Genomic DNA, 21,473 nt, shown 5'->3' with positions numbered 1-21,473 from the left:
CACAGTTAAATTCTTTCAGATTTATACTGTTTTCTTCTATCGCTCAACGTAATATTACATTTTCTTTCTATTTTGTCGAATAAGTTTGCCCTTGCACAACTTTTACTCGTTATGACTTTTCTATTCCTTCTTTTCAGGACCGTAGGTTCGTTTCGTGATGTTTCTTTCTCAGTTTTATGATGAATCGTAAGTCATCAAGTGATTGATTGATTGATTGATTTAGTGTTTTAAGTCCACTTTATGCACAGTAAGGCTAATTGGGACTGGACCTACAGTTTTAAGTGGGATCCGAACCACTATGTGCCTCCACTTGGTATCGAACCCGGGACCCCTTGATTACAAGGCAACGACGCTACCACTGCGCCATCGGCGAGGCCCTAAAAAGTCATCAAGTGGGACAGAGGAAAATATTCTTGTATTTCGAAAAGAAAAGAATTGATATAATTCAATTGATGATGCTTGTTGTAAGTTGAATAGTGTTAGTCGAGCACTTGTTATACCCTCTCAAGTAATAAAAAATATAATAACTACCGCTGTAAATGATAAGATTGATCCTAATCTTGAGATAATATTTCATATTGTGTATGCGTCCGGTATTCCTCTCAGCCCTAGGAAATGTTGCGGAAAGAAGGTTAAGTTGACTCCAATAAATATGGAAATAAATTGAATTTTTAATCAATCTGGATTTATTATTACTCCTGTGAATAGTGGAAATCAATGTACTAGCCCTGCTATAAAAGCAAATACTGCTCCTATAGATAACACATAATGAAAATGTGCTACAACATATGTGTCATGTAATACAATGTCTAATGGTTGTACGTATTATCAGGTTGACAGATATGAGGAATTTTATGATACATTTACTTTTTAAACTATGGAACGCGTTTTTACTTGACTTTAAAATATACAATCAGAGTAGTAACTATGATACTCAGTTCCAAATTGAAACATCATGAAGCATTTTCAGAGCTTTTGTTTATTAGATTCGGATTACTGTTTGAACTCCGATTGAAAAGTTGATTTCCTGCGCCTCCTGTGGAGGGGGAGGGGAAAGGATGATGCAAGATCACCATAAAGATCAGCTCCCCCCACAAACGCAGACACATGGAAATCAGGGGCGATATAATAAAAGTAATGTACATGCAGTGGCGGCGATTAGGGGAGGCGAGGGGGCATTTGCCCACACTTTGAATTATTTTCAAAATTATTGCAGGAATTAAATATAGTTTCGAGTACCGATTCTGAAAATATTTATGTTGAATTCGAAAAATTAATTTTTACAGGTGTCCTAATGCCACCTCCCCTCTCAGGGTACGGAAAACTACAAGAAAATATTTCCAGCTGGGGATATTGGATCAGAGATGAAGGGTTTTCTTTGGTCCAAGAAGTTGAATTTGACATTATTGAGACATGTAAGATAAGTTTCCTCCAGCCGTACTTAGCATGCAATTGTCCAAGAGGGACACAACCTCGATTGCAAAATCCACTGAGGGAAGCTAGTCCCTCGATCCGTTGTGTAGAGAATAATATTATTATTGAAATAAGGACCCTGAGTAACTTTATCCGTTCAACTTTACGATGAAGTTTTCATTTGGAAAACAACTTGAATATGTTTCCTACATAGTAAAAGTTTAAATGAATGCAATGATTGAAATATCAGTTTAACCACAGAAGGGAGCTAGGGCATATTTCTTAGTCCAATGTATTCTTCCAACAGTCGCTTCTTCTTAACAATAACAATAAATTAAATTACTTTAAAATACCTTACATTGTCACTAACGATGTCATTCGGTGTAGGTGGTAGACGAGAAATATCGTCGCCCTTGTGCCTAGGAAAGCGTATGTACAATCACGGACAATTCTGGGTTGTAACGTTCCCATTGAAAGGTTATGGAAGTGTTACAACCCAGAAGTGTCCGTGACTGTACATAATTCATGTTTTGAGAAAACAATTTAAAAATTCAATTTGTAATGACTTGCTATGATAAAGTTTCAGTTTTGATCAGAATCTAATTTATGCCTTTGATACGATAACAACAACAAAAAAATGAACATACGTGCCTTAGAATAATCATCCTGATAAGTTTGGGAACCGCTGGATTAGAATAGATGTCATAATGTTGTACGTACACAAAGGCGTCGGGGTTTTAGTCCCGGAATGTGCACTGTTGTTACGTTATCATTGTCAACATTCATATAATTTAAACAGTGTTACATTTCACTGTTTGTAATAATTCAATGCATGTACTATAGCTTCATCGAGTCCTCCTCCGTGGCCGTGAGGTCTAAGGCGCTGTGCTTTGGGCTCCGACTGCGGGACGGCATGGGTTCGAGTCCGTCTGGGTTCTCGGCCTGTGTATAGGACCGGTGGCACTCCACCATCGTGAGGAAATTGGGGAGCTACGGGTGAGTAGCGTAACCCGTAACCCGGTCACGGATATCTCCTACAACGGCTGTGGGTTCGACGTGCTGACCCCCACGTCACTCCATTACCGGTTGAAAACTCCACACCTCTAGGTAGGATTGTGGGAGGGAGACTGACATTCGGGAGATCGGCCTAGGCCCTTCAATGGCTGTCGAGCCATGGGTTATTATTATTATTCATCGAAAGTAGCCCAACTACTACAGCGTGTTCAAAAAGTGACGCAACCTTATGGGAAATCTCATGAATTGTTCTTGTTTCGTTACAGGTGCTGAAAAACTGAGCAGCCATGGGCTATACGTTGCAACAGCGTATATTCATTGTGACAGACTACATCCGCACCAGCAGTTATGCTTTGACCCAGAGGGCCTACGCAGAGAAGTACGGAACAGATGCTCCAAACAAATCCTCCATCAAGCGGCTGTACGACAAGTTCCAGGTGAAGGGAAGTCTAGTGGATGGACCGTAGTGTCCACTTGTGTGAAAAACAAAACGACAGTCACTTCCAGCACTTAATGTAAAAAATTTAATAAGAAATGTTTTCCCATAAGGTTGCGTAACTTTTTGAACACCCTGTAGTAGCAGGATAGAAAATTCTTGCTTTAAAGTCCCTTGCAGTAAGAAGATGGGCTTGCCATGCTGATGTTGTGACCGTTATAAAATCCGTAAATATTTGCAGCAACAATTGAAGAAATAGCCCCAAACAAAAATTAATTACAATAAGTGTGTGTGTGTGTCTAAAGTTACTTCTTACACACTGCAACATGTCATGGAGACACATGTGTGATGTGGAGGTAGGGGGCCACACATTCACAAGTTCGGATATTTGTGGAGGTGATATGTTCAGCACCACGCTCCGGCCAGTGGAGAAGCGAATTATAATTTCCTTTTAGATTCTTCTGTACCTCCACGGTTGTCCCAGAAATGTGCCCATTTATCAGAGTCTGGGCGAACCCAGAGCCGTTTCAGGCAGGGACAATAGTTGAAAAATTCCGTACTGAGAGATCACCCACCTCGGGAATCGAACTCGAATCTCCCACCACGGTTCATTCTGTCAATTCTTCCCCACCACTACATGAAATTGGCGCCACTAGTTCACATCATACATACATTTGCTGTAACAAAAGGAACATGCTTGTACTTACAGAACTCTCGCAGCTGCGACGAAATGAACACTCCCACTTGCCGGTTATCTGGGGAACTCAATCCGGAATGGCGCTAGATTGGCAGAGTGCGACCTTCTAATCTATTAAAAGGTCAGCCTGTTAAAAGTCTCGCTTTGCTGCCGTCTGATGTCTCAGCAGAACTGGATGAAATGTAGGAGTAAATTAACCACCTGATACTTCCGCAGAAGCTAGCTTAGCACTTGCAAGCAGAACTAACACTTGCACGTAGTCGAAATATATGGCCGAGTGGGCAAGGCGCCGGCTGTGCCTTTAGACAGTGTTTCAAGTCTTCTAGTGAAGTTTCGCATGAAGGCCTTGGTTGCTCGGTGTGTGCCCCAGCGTCCGTTTTAGGAATGCGTAGAGGTGACTGGTAGAACGAGATGCTTACTGGGTCGACCATATGTTCAGTATTAGGTAATGTTCTGGCCGCGTCTGAGTACAGTGACTCTATTGTGCTCCAATCTAACGTCCATCTGTCGCATAGACTATCTAAGAATGTGCTGGTTCTCAAGGCACGAGGTTACGGGGCCCGGGTCCTTACCGGAATTTTGCCAAATTAAACTGTTATACAATGCAATTACTACGGAAACAAAGGTAGCCACTTTAAAATTGATATTGCAGTATTGAATTCGAAAAATATTAATTTGATATGATTTCTGTTATTTGGCGTCGCTTTTTCTTCCACTTTTGGCTAATCGCGACGACGAGGATGACTGATGAAATTGATGAAGGGACACTCCCAAAGAACATTCATGGCCTAGCCGGCCAGGATTCTAGATGTAGGCCTAAGTGTAAAAAGTTATAAGTCCTGATGATCGGAAATTTAGTCAGATGATTTGCCTCCCCTATGGCGTAGTGATAACGACCTCGCCTCGGGCTCGATACCCAGTGGAGGCACATAGTGGTTCGGATCCATCCTACTTTAAACTATAGGTCCAGTCCCGATTAGCCTATCTGTGCATAAAGGTCTATAAGCCCTAGGGTTCGATTCCCAGTAGGGCTACATTTCAGTAGTTTGTACAGAACTTGAAATGTAAATCAGTCCAAGAGAGGCTAACTGTATACAAAGTGGATTTAAAACAAAGTTTGTTTACAAAATAATGTTAATTACAGAAATCTATCACAACATTCTTGCTATCTTGTAAATTGCAGAAGTTAGCGACGTATTCGATCCAATTTCAACTAATACATATTATCGAGAATATACAGTATGTAAATACAGTAAACTATTCCAAGTGTTAGATATAACTCACAGTATGTAGAATCCAGCGTATGTGCAGTGCATCATTAATTTCATCAGTGCATCTTTCGCGATAAATATAGCGAGGCAGTAAAGTGACGTAAATTAATAAAAATCCAAATCCAAAATAATATTAATAATAATATAATAATGTAAACGGCTGTTCGTAAATAAATCAGCTATTGGCCTAAAATTTATATGTATGTATATGTGTGTATATACAGAATGTAACATTGTTATCCGTACATATAGAATTTCCGAGGAAAAACTGTCATATCTACTAGAAAATATAATCATTTTCATATGTACCTGGAAATTAATGTTAATGAAGGTTTCACCAACAAATGTCAATAAAAATGTATGTTCAAAGTGTATCAGCAGAGCATATAATTTGTGTGAAAAGAGAAAAACACGCTGTTTCTTGCAACATTGTTATTCGTAGAAACAAGAGTTTCAATCTTCCTCGCATACAGCGCCACCGCTATTCGGGCGATTTTGTGCAGTTTGCAACTTCGTAAGAAGTTTGAACATGCAGGCGCGCTCCCCGTCAAGCGGAATGCTGGCGTAGGTATTGTTGTGGGCCTATCGTCTATCTATCAGCGTGTTCGAAATGGGCAAAGTGAAGGAACTTAGTTCCGATCTGAAGGATGTTTATAAATTTGGCCCTTAGAGGTTATTCGTTAAGAAAAATTGGACAAACAGTCAATAAATCACACTCCACAGTTCAATACATAGTAAACAAATTTAGAGAGGAAGGTTCAACACAGAATTTGCCGAGAAAACCAAAAGAGAGACGGTTGAATAAACGTGATGAACGCTTTATTTTAAAAAGAGTGCGAGAAAAAAACCCTCGACTAACAAGGGAGGTCATCTAAGTGTCCCCATCCGATTTCCATGAAACGTGGCAGGTGTATAGAGCAGCCCAAAGGAAGAAATGCGTATTTTTTGATTCGGTTAAAAAACTGTTTTAGGGGGCAAACCCCCCCTAAACCATCCAGTTTATTGATGGTATCATGGATGCATATGTCTATTTGGACATATTGAAGAACAATGTAAAGCAGAGTGCCAAAAAAATGGACGTGCCGCGCCTATCTACAGATTCCAACAAGACAATGATAGTAAGCATAAGGCGCGAGTTAACATGAATTGGCTAATATGGAATGTACCCAAACTACTACAAACACCAGCTCAAAGCCCAGACTTAAATCCCATTGAGCATTTATGGACAATTTTGATGAGGCGAGTCCATAAAGCAGGCGTCGAGTCCAAACAAGAGTTGAAAACTGTTGAGCAAGCCGAGTGGAATAAAATAAGCTCTGAAACTGGTTAATTCTATGAAGAACAGGTGTCAAGCAGTAATTAAAGCCAAAGGATACGCATCAAAGTATTAGAACTGTCAGTCAATTTGCTCTGAATATACTTTTTTCTTTTACATTATTAAGTGTACGAATAGAAAAGTTGTACAAAAAATGGCATGTTTTTCTTTCAGTTTCATTTAATTTATTATTGTCATTGGTTATACAGAATTTGGGTAAGATTTTATGTTCCTAATGATATTAGTTATTGAATTGTAAAGAAACAATTTCAAAAGAGTGTATTTCCTTTTAGATATTAAAGCATTTTCTTTGAAAATCCGTATGTACGAATAAGAATGTTACATACTGTATATATAATAAACCTATAGTATAATTGTCGCGATTAGCCAAAAGTGGCAGAAAAAGGCTGTAATATAACCTAATTCAATTAAACAATTTAATTGTATATTTTGTATGCACATTACACATATTGTCTTTTGTTATATCGGATAATTATATTTGAACGAAGCGCAAAGAAGGTGTTGTCAATATTTTGTTTCGTTTTGTCTAGTGGACGATATTCAACTTGACGTCATCACGCAGTGCACTTTGGAAAACACAAGGCAAACAGATTCGCACGTGTTAAGGAAAGCGTGTTAAAAGCCTTCTTATACAGCCAGAAATTTGCCATAATTTATACTTACACATTCCTCATATTATCATGATAATCGTACCTTGAATCACTTCGGCAAAGATTTTCAATGCAAGATCTGATCTGTTTGCCCAAATATGGCGGTCGATTTCGCGCAATCAATTGTGGGGAGAAGTGTTCGTTTAATATCATCCACTGTGGTTCCTCATCTCTTCAGAAGAATATAACAAATACACTACCGGAAACTTAGCTTCAAGGTAACTTTGTAAATTATATTCCCATAAATAAAGGTTGTTGTGCAAAAGAACTTGTAAAATAGTACAAATTATCGTCGGAAGAGTTTAAACTGAGCTATCTTTGATTTACGGTTTATGTACATATTTAATTGAATCGTAGACAACACAGAAAATACATAACAGCCAGTTACACAACTTACTGTTTTATTACCAATCAATCAAGCAAACTATTAACTCCAAATATTATAACAGAAAAAGAATGCGTAAACTTAATATTTGAGATCCAAGTAGATCTGATAACGAACGCACACGATAACAGAAACATTTCAATCTGTTTAGAAGAAACGGTGTACGTACAGGCAGTGATTCACTAAACAAGAAAGAAAGTTAATTTATACAAGATTCAGCCAAACTATACACATCTATCAATTTAGTTTTTTCCTTTATCGTTAACATAAAATAAACGAAGATAGGGAAATCAACAAGAAAATGATAACAGAAGGTTTAAATTATTCATTCGCTCAATTGTAATCTCCAATAAGTTGATAATGTACAAGTTGGGTTGAGGCATGTCAGTTGAATTCAGTCGAGGCTTTCACTGGCCAAGATCTAGATAGTGTGACTCTCTCATCAATAGTCAGTTAGGCTTCGACTTGAACAATGCCTTTGTACACATAAAAATACATGTCGTAAAGGAGATTACAATTTGGCTTCTGAAAACTTAAACTACTGCATCGTGGCAACTACATTCGTTGCAAATAATCAACTGAAGAGTGCTTCAGCAATTCCATTAGAATTATTTTTCTACGAATGGGCCTGTGCAGTTTTTTTTTAAAAATGGTGTACATACTAACATAACATGACAACACAACTAGTTACAAAGAAAACAAACAACTATTGGCGATGATAAAACATTGTTCAGGATGATCGAATAATGATGGAATAATATATGATCTCTAGATTGCTTTATTATCATCGTCGGCATCAACCCTACTTCTTGTAAGTGAGTTAACATAGTTCGTTGTCTAAATGATGTGAAAAATTCGATCGTAGTAAACGAGCTACAATAACAAATGAACTCATTTGAAGACCTAAGATTGTGTATGATCCAGATGTAGATGTTCTTAAGGATAAAAAAGGTACATTAGTTGGTGTAACTTGAGTCATTGCCTTCACCGACGACTGCCATGATCTTTTTCTTCCGTGTTGCATCCCCGCCAACCACCGTCCTTCGCAAAACAAGGGTTGGTATGCAAAAGGAGGGAGCTTTGACGTGGTGCAACGGTTCTTGCAAAAGTTTTCTGGGTTATGGCGCACTTAGAGAATGAAAGAAGAGAATCTCTTCTCTGAATATCTTCTGACGTTGTAGCGGTAGTTGTTTTCACTGGCACGAATGCTGTGCAGCAGTTCGGCGTCCTTGGAGGTGAAGATGTTAGACTGGGTCCTGTAGCGATCGGAGTATGTGCGCAAGGAACGTTCGGCCCAGGTTTGCGGACGAGGGATGTCAGGCTTGTATCCCCTGGACCTTTGGTCTAGATAGTTGATTACGTCATTATAGTAGTTGTGGCGATAATCATAAAGGTACCCGTACTGGAGAAACGTTGGCCGCTTCCAGTGAGTGAAGAGGCGAGGTCCTCTGGACACGTCACCCCTGGAAAGGGGCGTAGCTGGGGGTGGTTCTGCAGTCTGGGCAGCTTCGGCCGGGGGAGGTGCCTCTTCACCCATATTATTCCTCTGGAAAGAAGCAAAGACAATAATGAAAGTCAGAATATAATCTTAATGTATGTGCGTCCGGAAGGTTTATGTCAATTATTATAAGGGCGTTGCAGAAACCCAATAACTTCAAATTGGAGTGTTTTTAAGGGGGCAACACTATTATGGGGGAAATGTGACTCGTTTGGCCCCTTCCTGGAAAAAATGTAGCTTTCTCCTCCCTGGGAAAGATCCCGCAGACGTCCATGACATAATGTGATACAGGCCCGTAGCTAAAATTGATCTCCAGGGGGGGCTCACTGGTTATCAGGGCAGAGGGGCTTTGTAGACCAAGTCCATTTTTGAAAGTTTAACAGTATTAAATGAAGGTAAATCATGTGTGTTGGGGGGGGGGGTCATCAAGTTAATGTAAAACATAAGATTTAGAAATATCATACTAATACTACCGTTTCTTTCTATATCTTCTAAATCATCTCTTGAAGTGATAATTGACTTCTACTGACATTATCCCTTAATACACACTCCATACTACTTTTGATGATACAGATATTTATATCATACAAAAAATACACAATATTCAATCATAGTGTCTACAGTACATTCCTCCCCTGCCCGAAGCAATAAAACTCCCCTTCGTTCCCAAAAACTGGGAGCTGTTGACCTTTGAATCTTCTACCTAGACTACGGCTCATAAACAAGATGAATAAATGTAATAGCTGCTGTCTGCATTTTCACTACAAACAAATTATACAAGAAATAGTTTTACCTAATGACCTAATGTCAAGGGTGGCTGAGCCTCCCCTGACCCCTGCCTGGTTACGGGCCTGATGCGATATCATCTTTACTATACCTCGTATTATTGAAGTTATGATACATGTAGTTTGCAATATTGGTTACTAATTCACATTAAATTCAACAAGAATAGTTCAAATGAAATATTGTTAACATATATAATACGAATTTAGTATAATTACTCAAACAGAGTATGCTATGAGTAAAAGCCGTTAGTTTTGTTCATAGCTTTCTGCTTAGCATGAGTGTTTACAATATGTAGAAATATATCGATGATGCACACACACACATACATACATATACATAGTATACACAATAGGATATATAACCCTAATTAAAATACGGTTCTCCAAATTCCATTTAATATGAAAAACCTTAGTCAATGATATTCTAATGTGACATACAAAAAAATCCGTAAAGATAAATTAGATTACACATTGAGTGAGTGGCTATGATCACTATTGTCTACAATAGTCCGTTTAATACACGAAACGAAATCCAAATAACATTAAGTAATGTGATGTAATCTAATATATAAATATAATATTTAAGTGTATAAGGCAATACAATTGATACATTACGGAAATATTATAATGGTTAACATGTTAATTGAATTTAAAGAACAATCAAGGCTAGTCGAATCTGAATGAGCTGAAAAATCAAGTAATTCCTTATGGCGCCATCTGTTACGTTGATTATAGGTGTGTTTCACCTACGTCACAAACTGTTGCATTGTGGTTTCCAGCAGCCACGATTGAGGCCAGTTCTTGTAAGCATACGGAATTGAAACGGACGGGCAGCAAATACTAAGACAGACATTCTTGATTTAAAACAAACGTGCAGTTGGTGCAGATGTAACGTGGTGGACATGTCCTTGCAAACGACAAATAAAATTGACCGCTAACGTGGCAGTTGTGCGTATCCTGACGTCACACGAAACCCACCTATACTTGACGGACGTACACGATCCAGAGTTGAGGGTGAATGTCCACGCTCTTGTGGGGAGTCAAAACGTTTCTTTCCTCAAGAATTCAGAAATCTCTGCTCGCACCTGCAGGAAGGAATGTACACCGTAATTCACGACACGAGCAGGGCTGTTCCAGTTTGCTGATTCGTCGCCTGTCTATTTTAGAACTTGCGCCGCAATGACGCATAACCCTAACATTTATACTTGATTACAACTAATTCGTTGTGCTTGTCCAAGACACGGTTTATCAAATTTGGCTTCATTATGCTGTCAGTTCAATAACCTGTGCAAGCTACAATTCATTTTTCTTGGGCGATATGCCAATTAACTTAAAGCTATGTGCGTTTCGTAACTACATAGGCCTACTGTTAGACTTAGGAATTAAAATATAGTACACGTACATGAATCCTAATCTTATAAAAAGAGAAAACAATGGTAACATAGAAGAGCTTAGTTAACAATATACGTAATGGAGCAGGTACCAATTGTTAAGTAAACTATAAAGAAATGAACATCTGTAAGATATTAATAATATGTTGCCAAATGTTTGTCAATTTTTGGAGTAAGTTTTGAATATTTGAACACATAATATATATTCGTAACCTCGTTCATAATATAGATGAATGCCCTTCTATGTGCAAAAGTTTGTTTAATTTCGTCATTAAAATCACAAGCATCCATGTATAGAAACTCAGTGAATACACACACACACGTGGACAATGACTCTTTTATTACATACACCTGCACAAATCTAGGGATATTCAACGAAACTGATACATGACAAATTCCTAAATGATAATAATGTGAATTTTTTTTCAGTGTCATATAACTTTTTCCCCATCTTGAGAACTTATGTTGAACTTACCTAGGACAATATTAGTTTTTCAAAAAAAGAAAAAAAAACATTTGCAGAACTATTGCTTTGTAAAAATTTGTTAATGTATCCAACCTAGGTCAAACTTGAAATATTTCACCTTGGAGAAATCAAGTAAATGTAAAATAGAAATATAGTATTAATCCTTGCCCAGGTAACAAGAAGCATGTTTTTTAAAAAAATGCTGAAATTCAACCTCTGTTTCCGTCAATGCAAGATTATATCGACTGAATCATCTGTGGTGTTTCAGTTTTTCTATATTAACCTTAATTTTTTTCTTCCACTATGGGTTTGTGCACTCTACTGGCAAAATATTGAAATATGGAATGAATATGCACAGAAAGGTGAATTCGAAATAGTGTTTTTCCTATGATAGTAAGTCCAGGCTTTACACTTATGTATAGAATAATTTACGTTACGACCTGGAAGTTATGTATACATTTCGAGATTGGGGAAGTGTTCATGTATTTTCGGTCTTAATACTTAAAGTTTGTCACTAGACATATATTTAATACTCGTTCTCTAACCTGTATCATAGGCTTTGCTGAACGACATTTTTCTGTACAGTGGGATGCATAAGTATTAACAAGCAAATTGTCCATGACCATGTCAAGCACTTCGTTTTACCCTATGAGAGTTTGCCCAACCGGCAAACAAGCTACTGAAAGCCTCTGCGTTAGCATACTAAAAAATATATTCCCTAATGCAAGAGAAAAATTATAGAAAGCAGTCACGGACAATTTGCGGATCAATACTTGTGAATCTCATTGTACAACGTCCTCATTATTTGTAACACCAATTAAACTGAAATTTTTAAATTACTTTTTCAGAACCAGAGGTTCTACAATTCTTGAAGGAAACAGGCAACAAAAGATTGTGAGTAGTATTGCATTTTGTTCTCATTCATCAGTAGATGGAACTTTATTATACTTAAGTATACATCTTGTGTAGGATATGTGAGATTTACAATTCCTCCTTTCTTGAACACAGAGGCGTGTCCATCTAACCTATCTTGATTGAACTCTATATTTAATTTCTTCGTAGTCATTGTTGGACAACGAGTTCCATCTGAAAAACATCTACAAAAGCTCTTACTCTTGAAAATATTAAGCTACATCTTCTTCTTCTGTCATTTTCGGTTTGGTTGGAATTAGTACCACAAAACTCTTTCTTCTTCTTCTTCTTCTATCTAACCAACCCAGCCTAACCTAACCTAGCATCACTAATGACGTCACGTCAGCCAATCGGAACACGGCAGCCAATCGGATTGCTTAAAACTGTAGTGGCAGCAATCACTACCTTTCGGTTTGGCGTTTCGCCTTGGTTTATTGTCGAACTTCTGGCCAAAAGTGGCAGAAAAGCGACGTAAAATAAACCAGTTAATTCCATAGGCTTGATTTTTGTTATTTATCGTCGCTTTTGCTACTCGCGACGATGAGGATGAGTGATGATATTAAGAAACTGCTGAATGGACACACCAAGAACACCCATGCGCGTTGTGCTAACCACGGAGTTCGGCTCCACAGGCTTGAGTGTGTTAATGGGTCAAGGACTCCAAGTTTGATAACCTACCACCTTTAGGCGCTTGCCAAGGTATGAATGAGCTCCTGGGAAAACTTTCTACTCAAAATATGTACGGAAAACATGTAATGCTTCATGCCCTTGCACTCGTTCTCAGTAAACTGTCCCAAAAATTCAGTTCCTGTGTAACCGTGCAGGCATATGCAATCTATAATTTAAGCCATTTTCATAATTCTCTCTCCACTGAATCTTCAACCGGTTGTTTTCCGTTCTGCCAGCGAAGCATTCTTGAGGTTGTCCCTTTGCCAGTTGCCAGACTCTAGGCTCATCCGGACGTGAAGAATCTCCTTTGGCACATTTCTACGCCGACGGACATATTTATGTGGAGGGAGTAGAGTCAGCTGGTATTTCCAAACCCATCCATATTGGCCAGGGTTACATTCTTCTGTGTAAACTGACCGCGTGCTTCCCAGCTGGCAACACTGCATGTTGACGTTCTGTTGCGTCATCGGTTTGTATTTTTCTCGTTTGAGGATGAATGGTGATTGGATGAAGGCAATGAAAAATTAAAGTTTGTAATTCCCAATGTTTTGTGATCCCAAAACGAGACAACTGAGACCCCCCCTCTTTTTCTGAAATATCGGTTAGGCCTAATTATAAAATTATTGTTATTGTTTTATTAAATGATCTATTACAAAAATCATACATAATAAACAATAAATGAAACATGATCTCCCGTTTTCAAAAGGTATTAATTATCCCGGTATGATTTACATAGCATTTCTTGTCCTTTCTGATCAACCTTTGGTGATAGTCCTTTGCTGAAGTTGAGAAATGCCAGAAGTATTAGCAGAACCAAATCTTCTTGAGAGCAGCTCTATTCTTTATTTATCGTTTATAAATCTCCCGAAAAACTTACCCCACATATCAGACACACAACTCTAGATTTTTCTTTTGAGTTTATGTCAAAACACAGGAATTTTAATGCTTATTTACATGCTTTTTTGCCCTATAAATAACGGAACATGAAATGTCTCTCAAATTTAGACTTGGTTTTCAAGATAACTCCTAGACTTTTATAAAACGGGAGGGTGGTCACCCTAACAGTTTAAAGTGGGATCCAAACCAGTGACGCCAACTTATATGGGCCTGGGCATGAGCCCTCCTCATAATTTGCCTGTCTGTTGTATTTCAGAAGAAATTCCCTGAGCTTCAGAAAACAAAATGTTTCATCATTCACACTTAACGAATTCTCATGACTTAATTACTGACTGTTATCAAATTAATTCATAATGATTTGTTACATCTCCAACAGGATACTTTTCGGTCTCCTATACTATTTACACTATCTGTGCCCACATCGTTATTAGGAAACTAAAGGAGGGTAAGGGCTTATAATCAGGATGAGGATAAATAGGCACTAAAAACTTAAAATGGGCAAGCAAAAACACAAAAATAATACAAAATGCGCACCAAAATTGATGAACAGTGATATATTTTTCATCATCTTCCCAAAGTAGGCACTCAAAAAGCCGTTATCTTTGAAATAGGCACTTGTGGCTAAAATAGGCCAAAACAGCCATTATAAAATTCATATTTTTCTCAGAAATGGCCTGAAACTGTTTTCAAACGTAAAAGCCTACATTTACTAGCCAAGAATCAAGAAAGGTATTTCAGAGCAAACAAATCCTTAGCCTCCTTGTAGCATATATTATTGCATAAATATATGCATATTGCATGACGCACTACGATTTTTCGAAATGTTTCCGGCCAAAAAATATTCCACTTGTCACTTGCTGACTGTAAATCAATACGTAAAATTTTAATTTTTAGTTATATACAACAATGCACACGAATTTCTTGCAAAGCCAGTCCGTCACCATGTTTGCAAATTAGAGCTTCACGTATTGAAACAACACGCCAAACTAAAATAATATTAGGAGAAATAATTTAAAATATTACAGACCCTACAAACAACAAAACCAAAATAATAAACCGATTAATAATTTTAGCAGGATTGTTGTTAAAGCTTGGGAGGTATGGTGTCCTGTGGATAATTCCTAATTTTTAAAAAATGCACTTTAATATTTTAACAGCACAAATTAATTAAAATAATAATTGCCATGGGTGCTCGTAACAGAAGCCAAAGCGGAAAGTCATAAGGAAGCTCCTGACAAATTCTGAACCGGCATATGTAAAAATCCAGTGTTTAAAAACAAGCAGGATGCTGGAGAAAATTCATGAATATAGTCATGGACAATTTGTCGAACAATACTTGTGCATTCCACTGTACAATGACAATGAGATCATCGAAGGCATGGACTGTAAATAAACGTTAATCTGTCCCGCTCCCCCCAAAAGAAACAAAATCGTAAATAACCAGTTATTTGCTGAGTCAAGTGAAGGTATGTGGGGATCAGTTTCACTTAGTTCAGTACAGAGGTTCCAGAATACATATCGACCAAAAACAATCTGCTGCTAAATTATTAAAATACATTAAGAGTAAGTCTTCTATTGTTAGTCTATTATTTCTCGTCAGCGAAATACTAAAAATAGAAGATAATTTGACCAATGCAATCAAATAACCATAAAACACAAGTTTTAACAGCTTCCCCTATTAACCTTATAACGGGAGGTTATTTCAGTCGTTCACCGCCAGAGTGACGGCCGTTCCGCGGACTCTTCATGCAACAGGTCCCGGCAAATTGCGTTCAGGAAGTCCGTAACAGAAACCGCTTGTTTTGTAATGTTTCCACTTTTCACAATTACAGTTACAATTACAATTGAAATAAGCACGTACCTTGTCGCAAGGATGCTTGAAAAGGTGCCCTCCCAAATACAAATATTTCTGGCACCTTATTTCTGACATCTAATCTTAGATTAGTCATCGCTACTTTATTCTCAGTTGTCGCGACAGCGCCTGCAGCTTATCGGGGGTTGGGTGAGTTGTCAGCCGCGAGAGGGCGCTTCATACTGCACGTGTCGGCAGTGATGCCAACCGTAGGGACATGTCCCTACGCATAGGGACTTTTCACTAAATTTCGCCCGCGTAGGAACGTAGGGACAGATTTTGCCAAATGAGGGAAAACGTAGGTACTTTTTTCAATCTTGGGAAATTACATTTTATGTATTAGTTTATCTGGATACTTTAGCGAGGAGGAAAAAAAAGAACTAACTGACAAGTCTCCATCAGAATTTTGGAACATGTTATCGGTTACCAAAAACTTTCAAGGCAAGTTCCTTAAAGTTCCTTTTTGAAAACATTTCCACTCTCGCGAAAATAGTGCTAACATTGCCGCATTCTAACGCGGAAACGGAAAGAATATTTTCAATGTTAAGTGATACAAAAACAAAAAAGGGAAATAAAATGGGACCAAAATTGTTAAAGAATGCAGGAAATACAGCATCACCAACCAACATCTATCTCTTCACAGCAGCAGCATGTATGACTTCAAATAACATAATCAACAGTAAACGACTCAACGTTATTCATTAGGGGTGTGCTGGATTCTTTACTTTAAAAAGTCGTTAATTCTCGACGTTTTCTGCCTTGTAAGTTTCTGGAACTTATCGAAAGTTGTAAGTTTTTATTCTAGAAATGCAAAAACAATCACTTAAAGTGAAAATGACTTGTAAAATTCGAGATTTCCAGTGCTTCGGGAAATTTCGAACATTTCCCGTCCAGAAAATTTTCCGACTTGGTCGGGAAATTGCAAATTTTTCAGTCCCGAATGTCGGGATTTAAAAAAATTACCGTCCCGATCCCGTCCCGACCCAAAAAATTCTGTCCAGCACACCCCTATTATTCATTAAGGCAAGAATTTACAATACCGGACCCTTCTGTAATTTCTATGCTACGTCTTATACTCACGAAATAATTATTCGTGGTTATTTATCTCAAGTTAACATGTTGGGGTGAGGGGGAAAAAATGTTCATTAACGTGTAGAAGTTGTAAAATAAGCTTTTCAATTCTCGCAATGATTCTCCGTATACAAGTATGGTAGCCATATTTGTTGATATGAACAAATTAAAATTAGTTACGCTGTCTACAGCGTTGCCACACTGTTGATTTCATACTTGGAGAGCATGGATCGTGTAAGAATGGCGGAAGAGAACAGTAAAAAAGTTGTTAATGTTGTACAGATTGTTAGGTGGAGTGTGCAGGAGGATGGCTGTGGGCTAATTAATAAACTTATGGATTTCAGTATATTGCCCAAAGAACGTGCTTACATGTGACAGCGACAATCACGATGTAGAAGAACTGATTTGATTACAGGTAAATTTGGCAACAGTACATCAATCATAAAATTGCAGGATACGAAAATGGCGTCTTCGATGATGAACGTTTGCCGTTAAAGTGCTACGAAAATAATATTTTTTATCGGTTCGTAATCACAATTACCGCAAAACCATTCAGGAATAGCCCCACTGACCATTCTCGGTAAGTTTAGGTTAGGTTAGGCAAACATAGTTAAAATTTGGGCTCGAAAAAAACATGCACGGGTAGCCCAACAAACCATTGACGGATAGCCCCACGAACCATTCAGGTACGGTTAGGTTAGGTTAGGATAGGCAAACATAGTTAAAATTTGGGGTCGTAGTAATATCAGGAATGTATATTTCGTTTTTTAAGTATTGGAAACACAAAATCTTCCGGTAAATAATAAGCAATCGTGCCGATCGCGGACCACTCAATGTCACTTATTTTGCAATTTCTACACGTGACCCCCCAAATTTTAACTTCAAATTCGTGATTAGGAGGCCTCAATTAGTGAGTATGCGAAATATTACAAAAAATCGGGGAGAGGTCCTGTATTGTAAATTCGCTCCTTCATTAATTGTGGAAGCACCGAGCAGAAAGATTTGGTAAGTAAATGTGTATATTTTATCTTCTGTTTGCATGCTCATGAGGTGTTTTTTTTTTAGTCACTTTACTTGGCGTAGGGACATTTGGTCAGTTGTAGGGACATTTTGACTACGTCTGTAGGGACACTGCCGAAAAATGGTTAGCAACACTGTCGGCTACCAGACGTCAGTGTACGTTCACGTTCACTTCTGTTCATTTATCAGTACGCGTGTTGCTTATACTGTGTTATTGTAATGTGCTTACTCGTGGCCAGTGCTTTATTGTGTGTTAATTGTTATTCATTCATTACTTATGTCGTTAAACAAATATAGTCTTGAACATAGAGTTTTTATGTACGATAATTACGTGAAAACGAATTCTTGCAGAAAAGTGGTCAGGGATTACGATAGACAGGATCTCTTGAACCTAAGAAACGTGTTGTATTGCTGTTGAAGGAAGTCATTTTCAACATCTCTTATAACACAGGAGGTTAGTGATCATCATTATTATTACTTTTAAATATCATTTTACGCTTTCGGTTTGCTTTATGCGCCGGGATGCTGTCTTCCCTTTCTGTCAACTGAGGATAAAGTAGCGATGTCTAATCTAAGATTAGATGTCAGAAATAAGGTGCCGGAAATATTTGTATTTGGGAGGACACCTTTTCCTGCATCCGTGCGACAAGGTACGTGCTTATTTCAATTGTAATTGTAACTGCAATTGTGAAAAGTGGAAACATTACAAAACAAGCGGTTTCTGTTACGGACTTCCTGAACGCAATTTACCGGGACCTGTTGCATGAAGAGTCCGCGGAACGGCCGTCACGCTGGCGGTGAACGACTGAAATAACCTCCCTGTCCATGTCCGTGAATTTACTTTCAATTATACCTTGGGATTTTGTATTTAAAACAACACTGAAAACTATCCCTTTATTTACTAGTTGATATTAATATATTCAACCAGACAATAGGAGCAAATCAAACTTGGATTTACAGCATACATCTTTCAATTTTGTTTAAACTATGCCGCTACATCTGGTTTTCATAAGGTCTGAGATTTCTTACATCAATTATAAACAATATAAAGACTGAACAAGCCTCGAAACTATGAGTCACTTGACATTCTTATGTGCGCACACTAAATAAGAATCGAAACCATGATTACAAATTTTGTGCATAATAAAGGACAATTTTGTACTGCACTAGAGGATTTTATAAATTATTTACATGTTCCTGTGAGACTGAGACACACGTAAGAGGTACAACATAATTTAATAATCTAAAGGTACTTACAATAATTTTCCCGTCTGAAAAATTTTCTGCTTTCACTTTCAAAAGGCAAGTGGGTCCCGGGTTCGAATCCCGGCATGGGCATGGGTGTCCAATTTCATCATATCATCACTCATCCTCATCTTCGAACCAAAAGTGGGAGAAAGATGAAGTAAAATAAACCAAATTTAATGAAAGGGCATGAAACTATTGCATCCTCGGACTTATATAACCCACACAACGATATCTGTAGTTTTAACCTCGATCTTGTGCACTGAATTATTATGGTTTACTGTTAAATTTTGTTGTAACCGCGAAATGAAACACGAAATCAACAACGGTTTCATCCATTTAAGCCTACGAACGCTTCTAAATTCTAACCTTTAAACTGATTATCAAATTTGAACATGCTTTTCGACATTATGATCGATGCCAGGACTTACACAAGCTTTCAAAATTGCTGACAGTTTGTTTGAAAATTTGTAGTTTGAACCTCATTTAGACTGGGAAAATCTTCCAATCGTATTGAACGATAAGAATTTGTTCTTATTTCGCTATGATATAACTCAGCCACTTCTGAAAATTCGAAATCCTAAACTGTACAATTTGATGCACAACAGAGAAGACAAAACTCACGAATAAAACAAATATATTTGTGAAGTTTTGCGGTTACAGGTTAAAAATGTGTGATTATTTATCCTAGTTGGAGATTTTCTATATTACTACTCGAAAGCAGCCCCATCTATTATCCATTGTGATGGTTATTTTACGTTTTCATGGACATGCTTACACACACGTGCGAACATAATGTTATGATAATGCGAGGGGAACGAACAGTCTAAGAATGAATAGAGTGTTTATCAGAGGTCACCTTCATAATCAATGGGTCACGAGTAATACTGTCTTGGACTCAAATTCGACTCAAAGTTTGTGTGATATAATGTTGAGCCTCTACGCAACGTGAGGCTTGTCCAGTATGAACAATTGATTTCTTTAGTATTAGTGTCCGAACATTAACGCACAATCGAATATATTAATCGCACAGAAAATTATATTTTAACGTGGGTTTACCAGACGCCGTGAATTCTACAAATGTTTTTTTTTGCCCTACAATGTTTATATTATATATATTGTTTTAAGATATTATAACGTGTACTGAAACATAAAATTTTTCACGGTGGATTTTACACTCCCGTCCAGTGTGAATGTGGCCTGTATTTTCCAAGAAGAAATATTGCAGTGGCAAGGTATTTTAACGGCAAGCATATTTGCTGCATTGCAAGCTCAATGTATGCCTAAAATATGCACAAACATAGCGGCATTCCACATAGCATGAGTCCCAAGATATTCACTTTTTATATACTTCAATTCACTTGCATTTCTTTGGTTACGTCCTGGTAATCTTCCACCATTTCATATTGCTCATTTTGCACTGAATGAAATCCGTAATGATTCAGTTTGTCAGTACCTCTGTACTTTTTCCAACTAGTCTTGATCGCACGGTAATGTAAAATTATAACATATAAAAATCGCACTTTAAGATCACAGGGCGATAAAATGTCCACCTCTTTTTTGTTCCTGCCTACCTGATTGAATCGCTGCCTGCTTAGCCACCGGTTGAGAACAGAGCACTTGTTGGTTCCCAACTGAGCACCTAGCGTCTACGCCAAACAGCACGATTCAACCCCCCCCCCTTTCCGACGCCTTTATTCTTTTTTTACTTGTGGGTTTCCATTTTACGTTTTCCGTCCATCCACTGCCGTCGTCCTGTTGCTCTATTTTGCTCCCCCCACTACTTCTATACCTTCCCTTTAACCTCCCCCTCCTTTCGAGGCCTAGAAACCACGGTCCCTTCTTATCTCAGGCACGCGTACAAGAGCATTGTAATGCGGTGTTGCCTTGCCGTGCGTTTAGCGCCGGCCGGCCAGCGAGTTTGGGATTCTTGTGCGTTGTGCCACTTCTCCATGGGCAGAAGCCGTAACTTTTCCGCGCGCGAGGCAGAACGAAAACAGAAATTACTAACCTGTCATGAGGATGACGCTTTTTCGTTGTTTTTTTCATCCCCGCACCAGCTGAAAAACTTCAGTCTGTCGCTTGTCTGGGTCGTGGACGCGCGAGTTGATGTGTGCCTCGCCGACGAAACTTATATTTTTCGTGACACAATCTTTCTCAGTGGAGTTTTCCTTGCGGTTCCTAATTTATGCTTATGAGTGCCACACGGTGCCAAATCGTTGTGTTAAACGAGTCAGCTGCAGTTGCAGTAATTTGCAATCTCTTGGATTGATATGTTCGCAGAAATTTGCACAAATACAATTTGGATCATGCACCCCTCTTTTTTTGTTCTCCTGTTCTCTCCCCCCCAAAAAAAGGGGACGTAAGGGGGTGAGCTTTTCTGAAAACACCCAAATGTCACCCCCTTTCACGTATGCATTTTTCAGACCAAGGAAACTCTGGCACAGACCCATGTCCAGTATAAT

The 21,473-nt window shown here is 38.2% G+C and overlaps 2 protein-coding genes across 2 annotated transcripts in view; both read right to left on the bottom strand.

Moving 5' to 3' along the window:
* The window catches only part of sqh (Myosin regulatory light chain sqh), a 33,003-nt gene extending 29,124 nt beyond the window's left edge, over nt 1-3,879 (bottom strand). The window contains exon 1 of the mRNA XM_083144476.1: nt 3,571-3,879. The gene's annotated coding sequence lies outside the window, so the exon portion shown is untranslated. The remainder of the gene's footprint in view (nt 1-3,570) is intronic.
* Nucleotides 3,880-7,196: 3,317 nt separating this feature from the next.
* Nucleotides 7,197-20,711, bottom strand: fln (flightin). Its single transcript, XM_083144432.1, has 2 exons — nt 20,583-20,711; nt 7,197-8,748 (listed from the first exon to the last, which is right to left on the bottom strand). The coding sequence occupies exon 2, from the start codon at nt 8,737-8,739 to the stop codon at nt 8,332-8,334; it is 408 nt and encodes a 135-aa protein (XP_083000558.1). The 5' UTR covers nt 8,740-8,748; nt 20,583-20,711; the 3' UTR covers nt 7,197-8,331.
* Nucleotides 20,712-21,473: the final 762 nt, after the last annotated feature.

Source organism: Lepisma saccharinum, chromosome 23 (assembly GCF_977018435.1).
Source record: "Lepisma saccharinum chromosome 23, izLepSacc3.1, whole genome shotgun sequence".
In the NCBI taxonomy this organism is placed as follows: Eukaryota; Metazoa; Arthropoda; class Insecta; order Zygentoma; family Lepismatidae; genus Lepisma; species Lepisma saccharinum.
Note: the sequence above shows the minus strand (reverse complement) of the source record. Positions and strands in the feature narration are given on the sequence as shown.

Excerpts from the sequence above, each read along its gene's own strand:
- fln (XM_083144432.1), bottom strand. The coding sequence starts at position 8,739 with ATGGGTGAAGAGGCACCTCCCCCGGCCGAAGCTGCCCAGACTGCAGAA.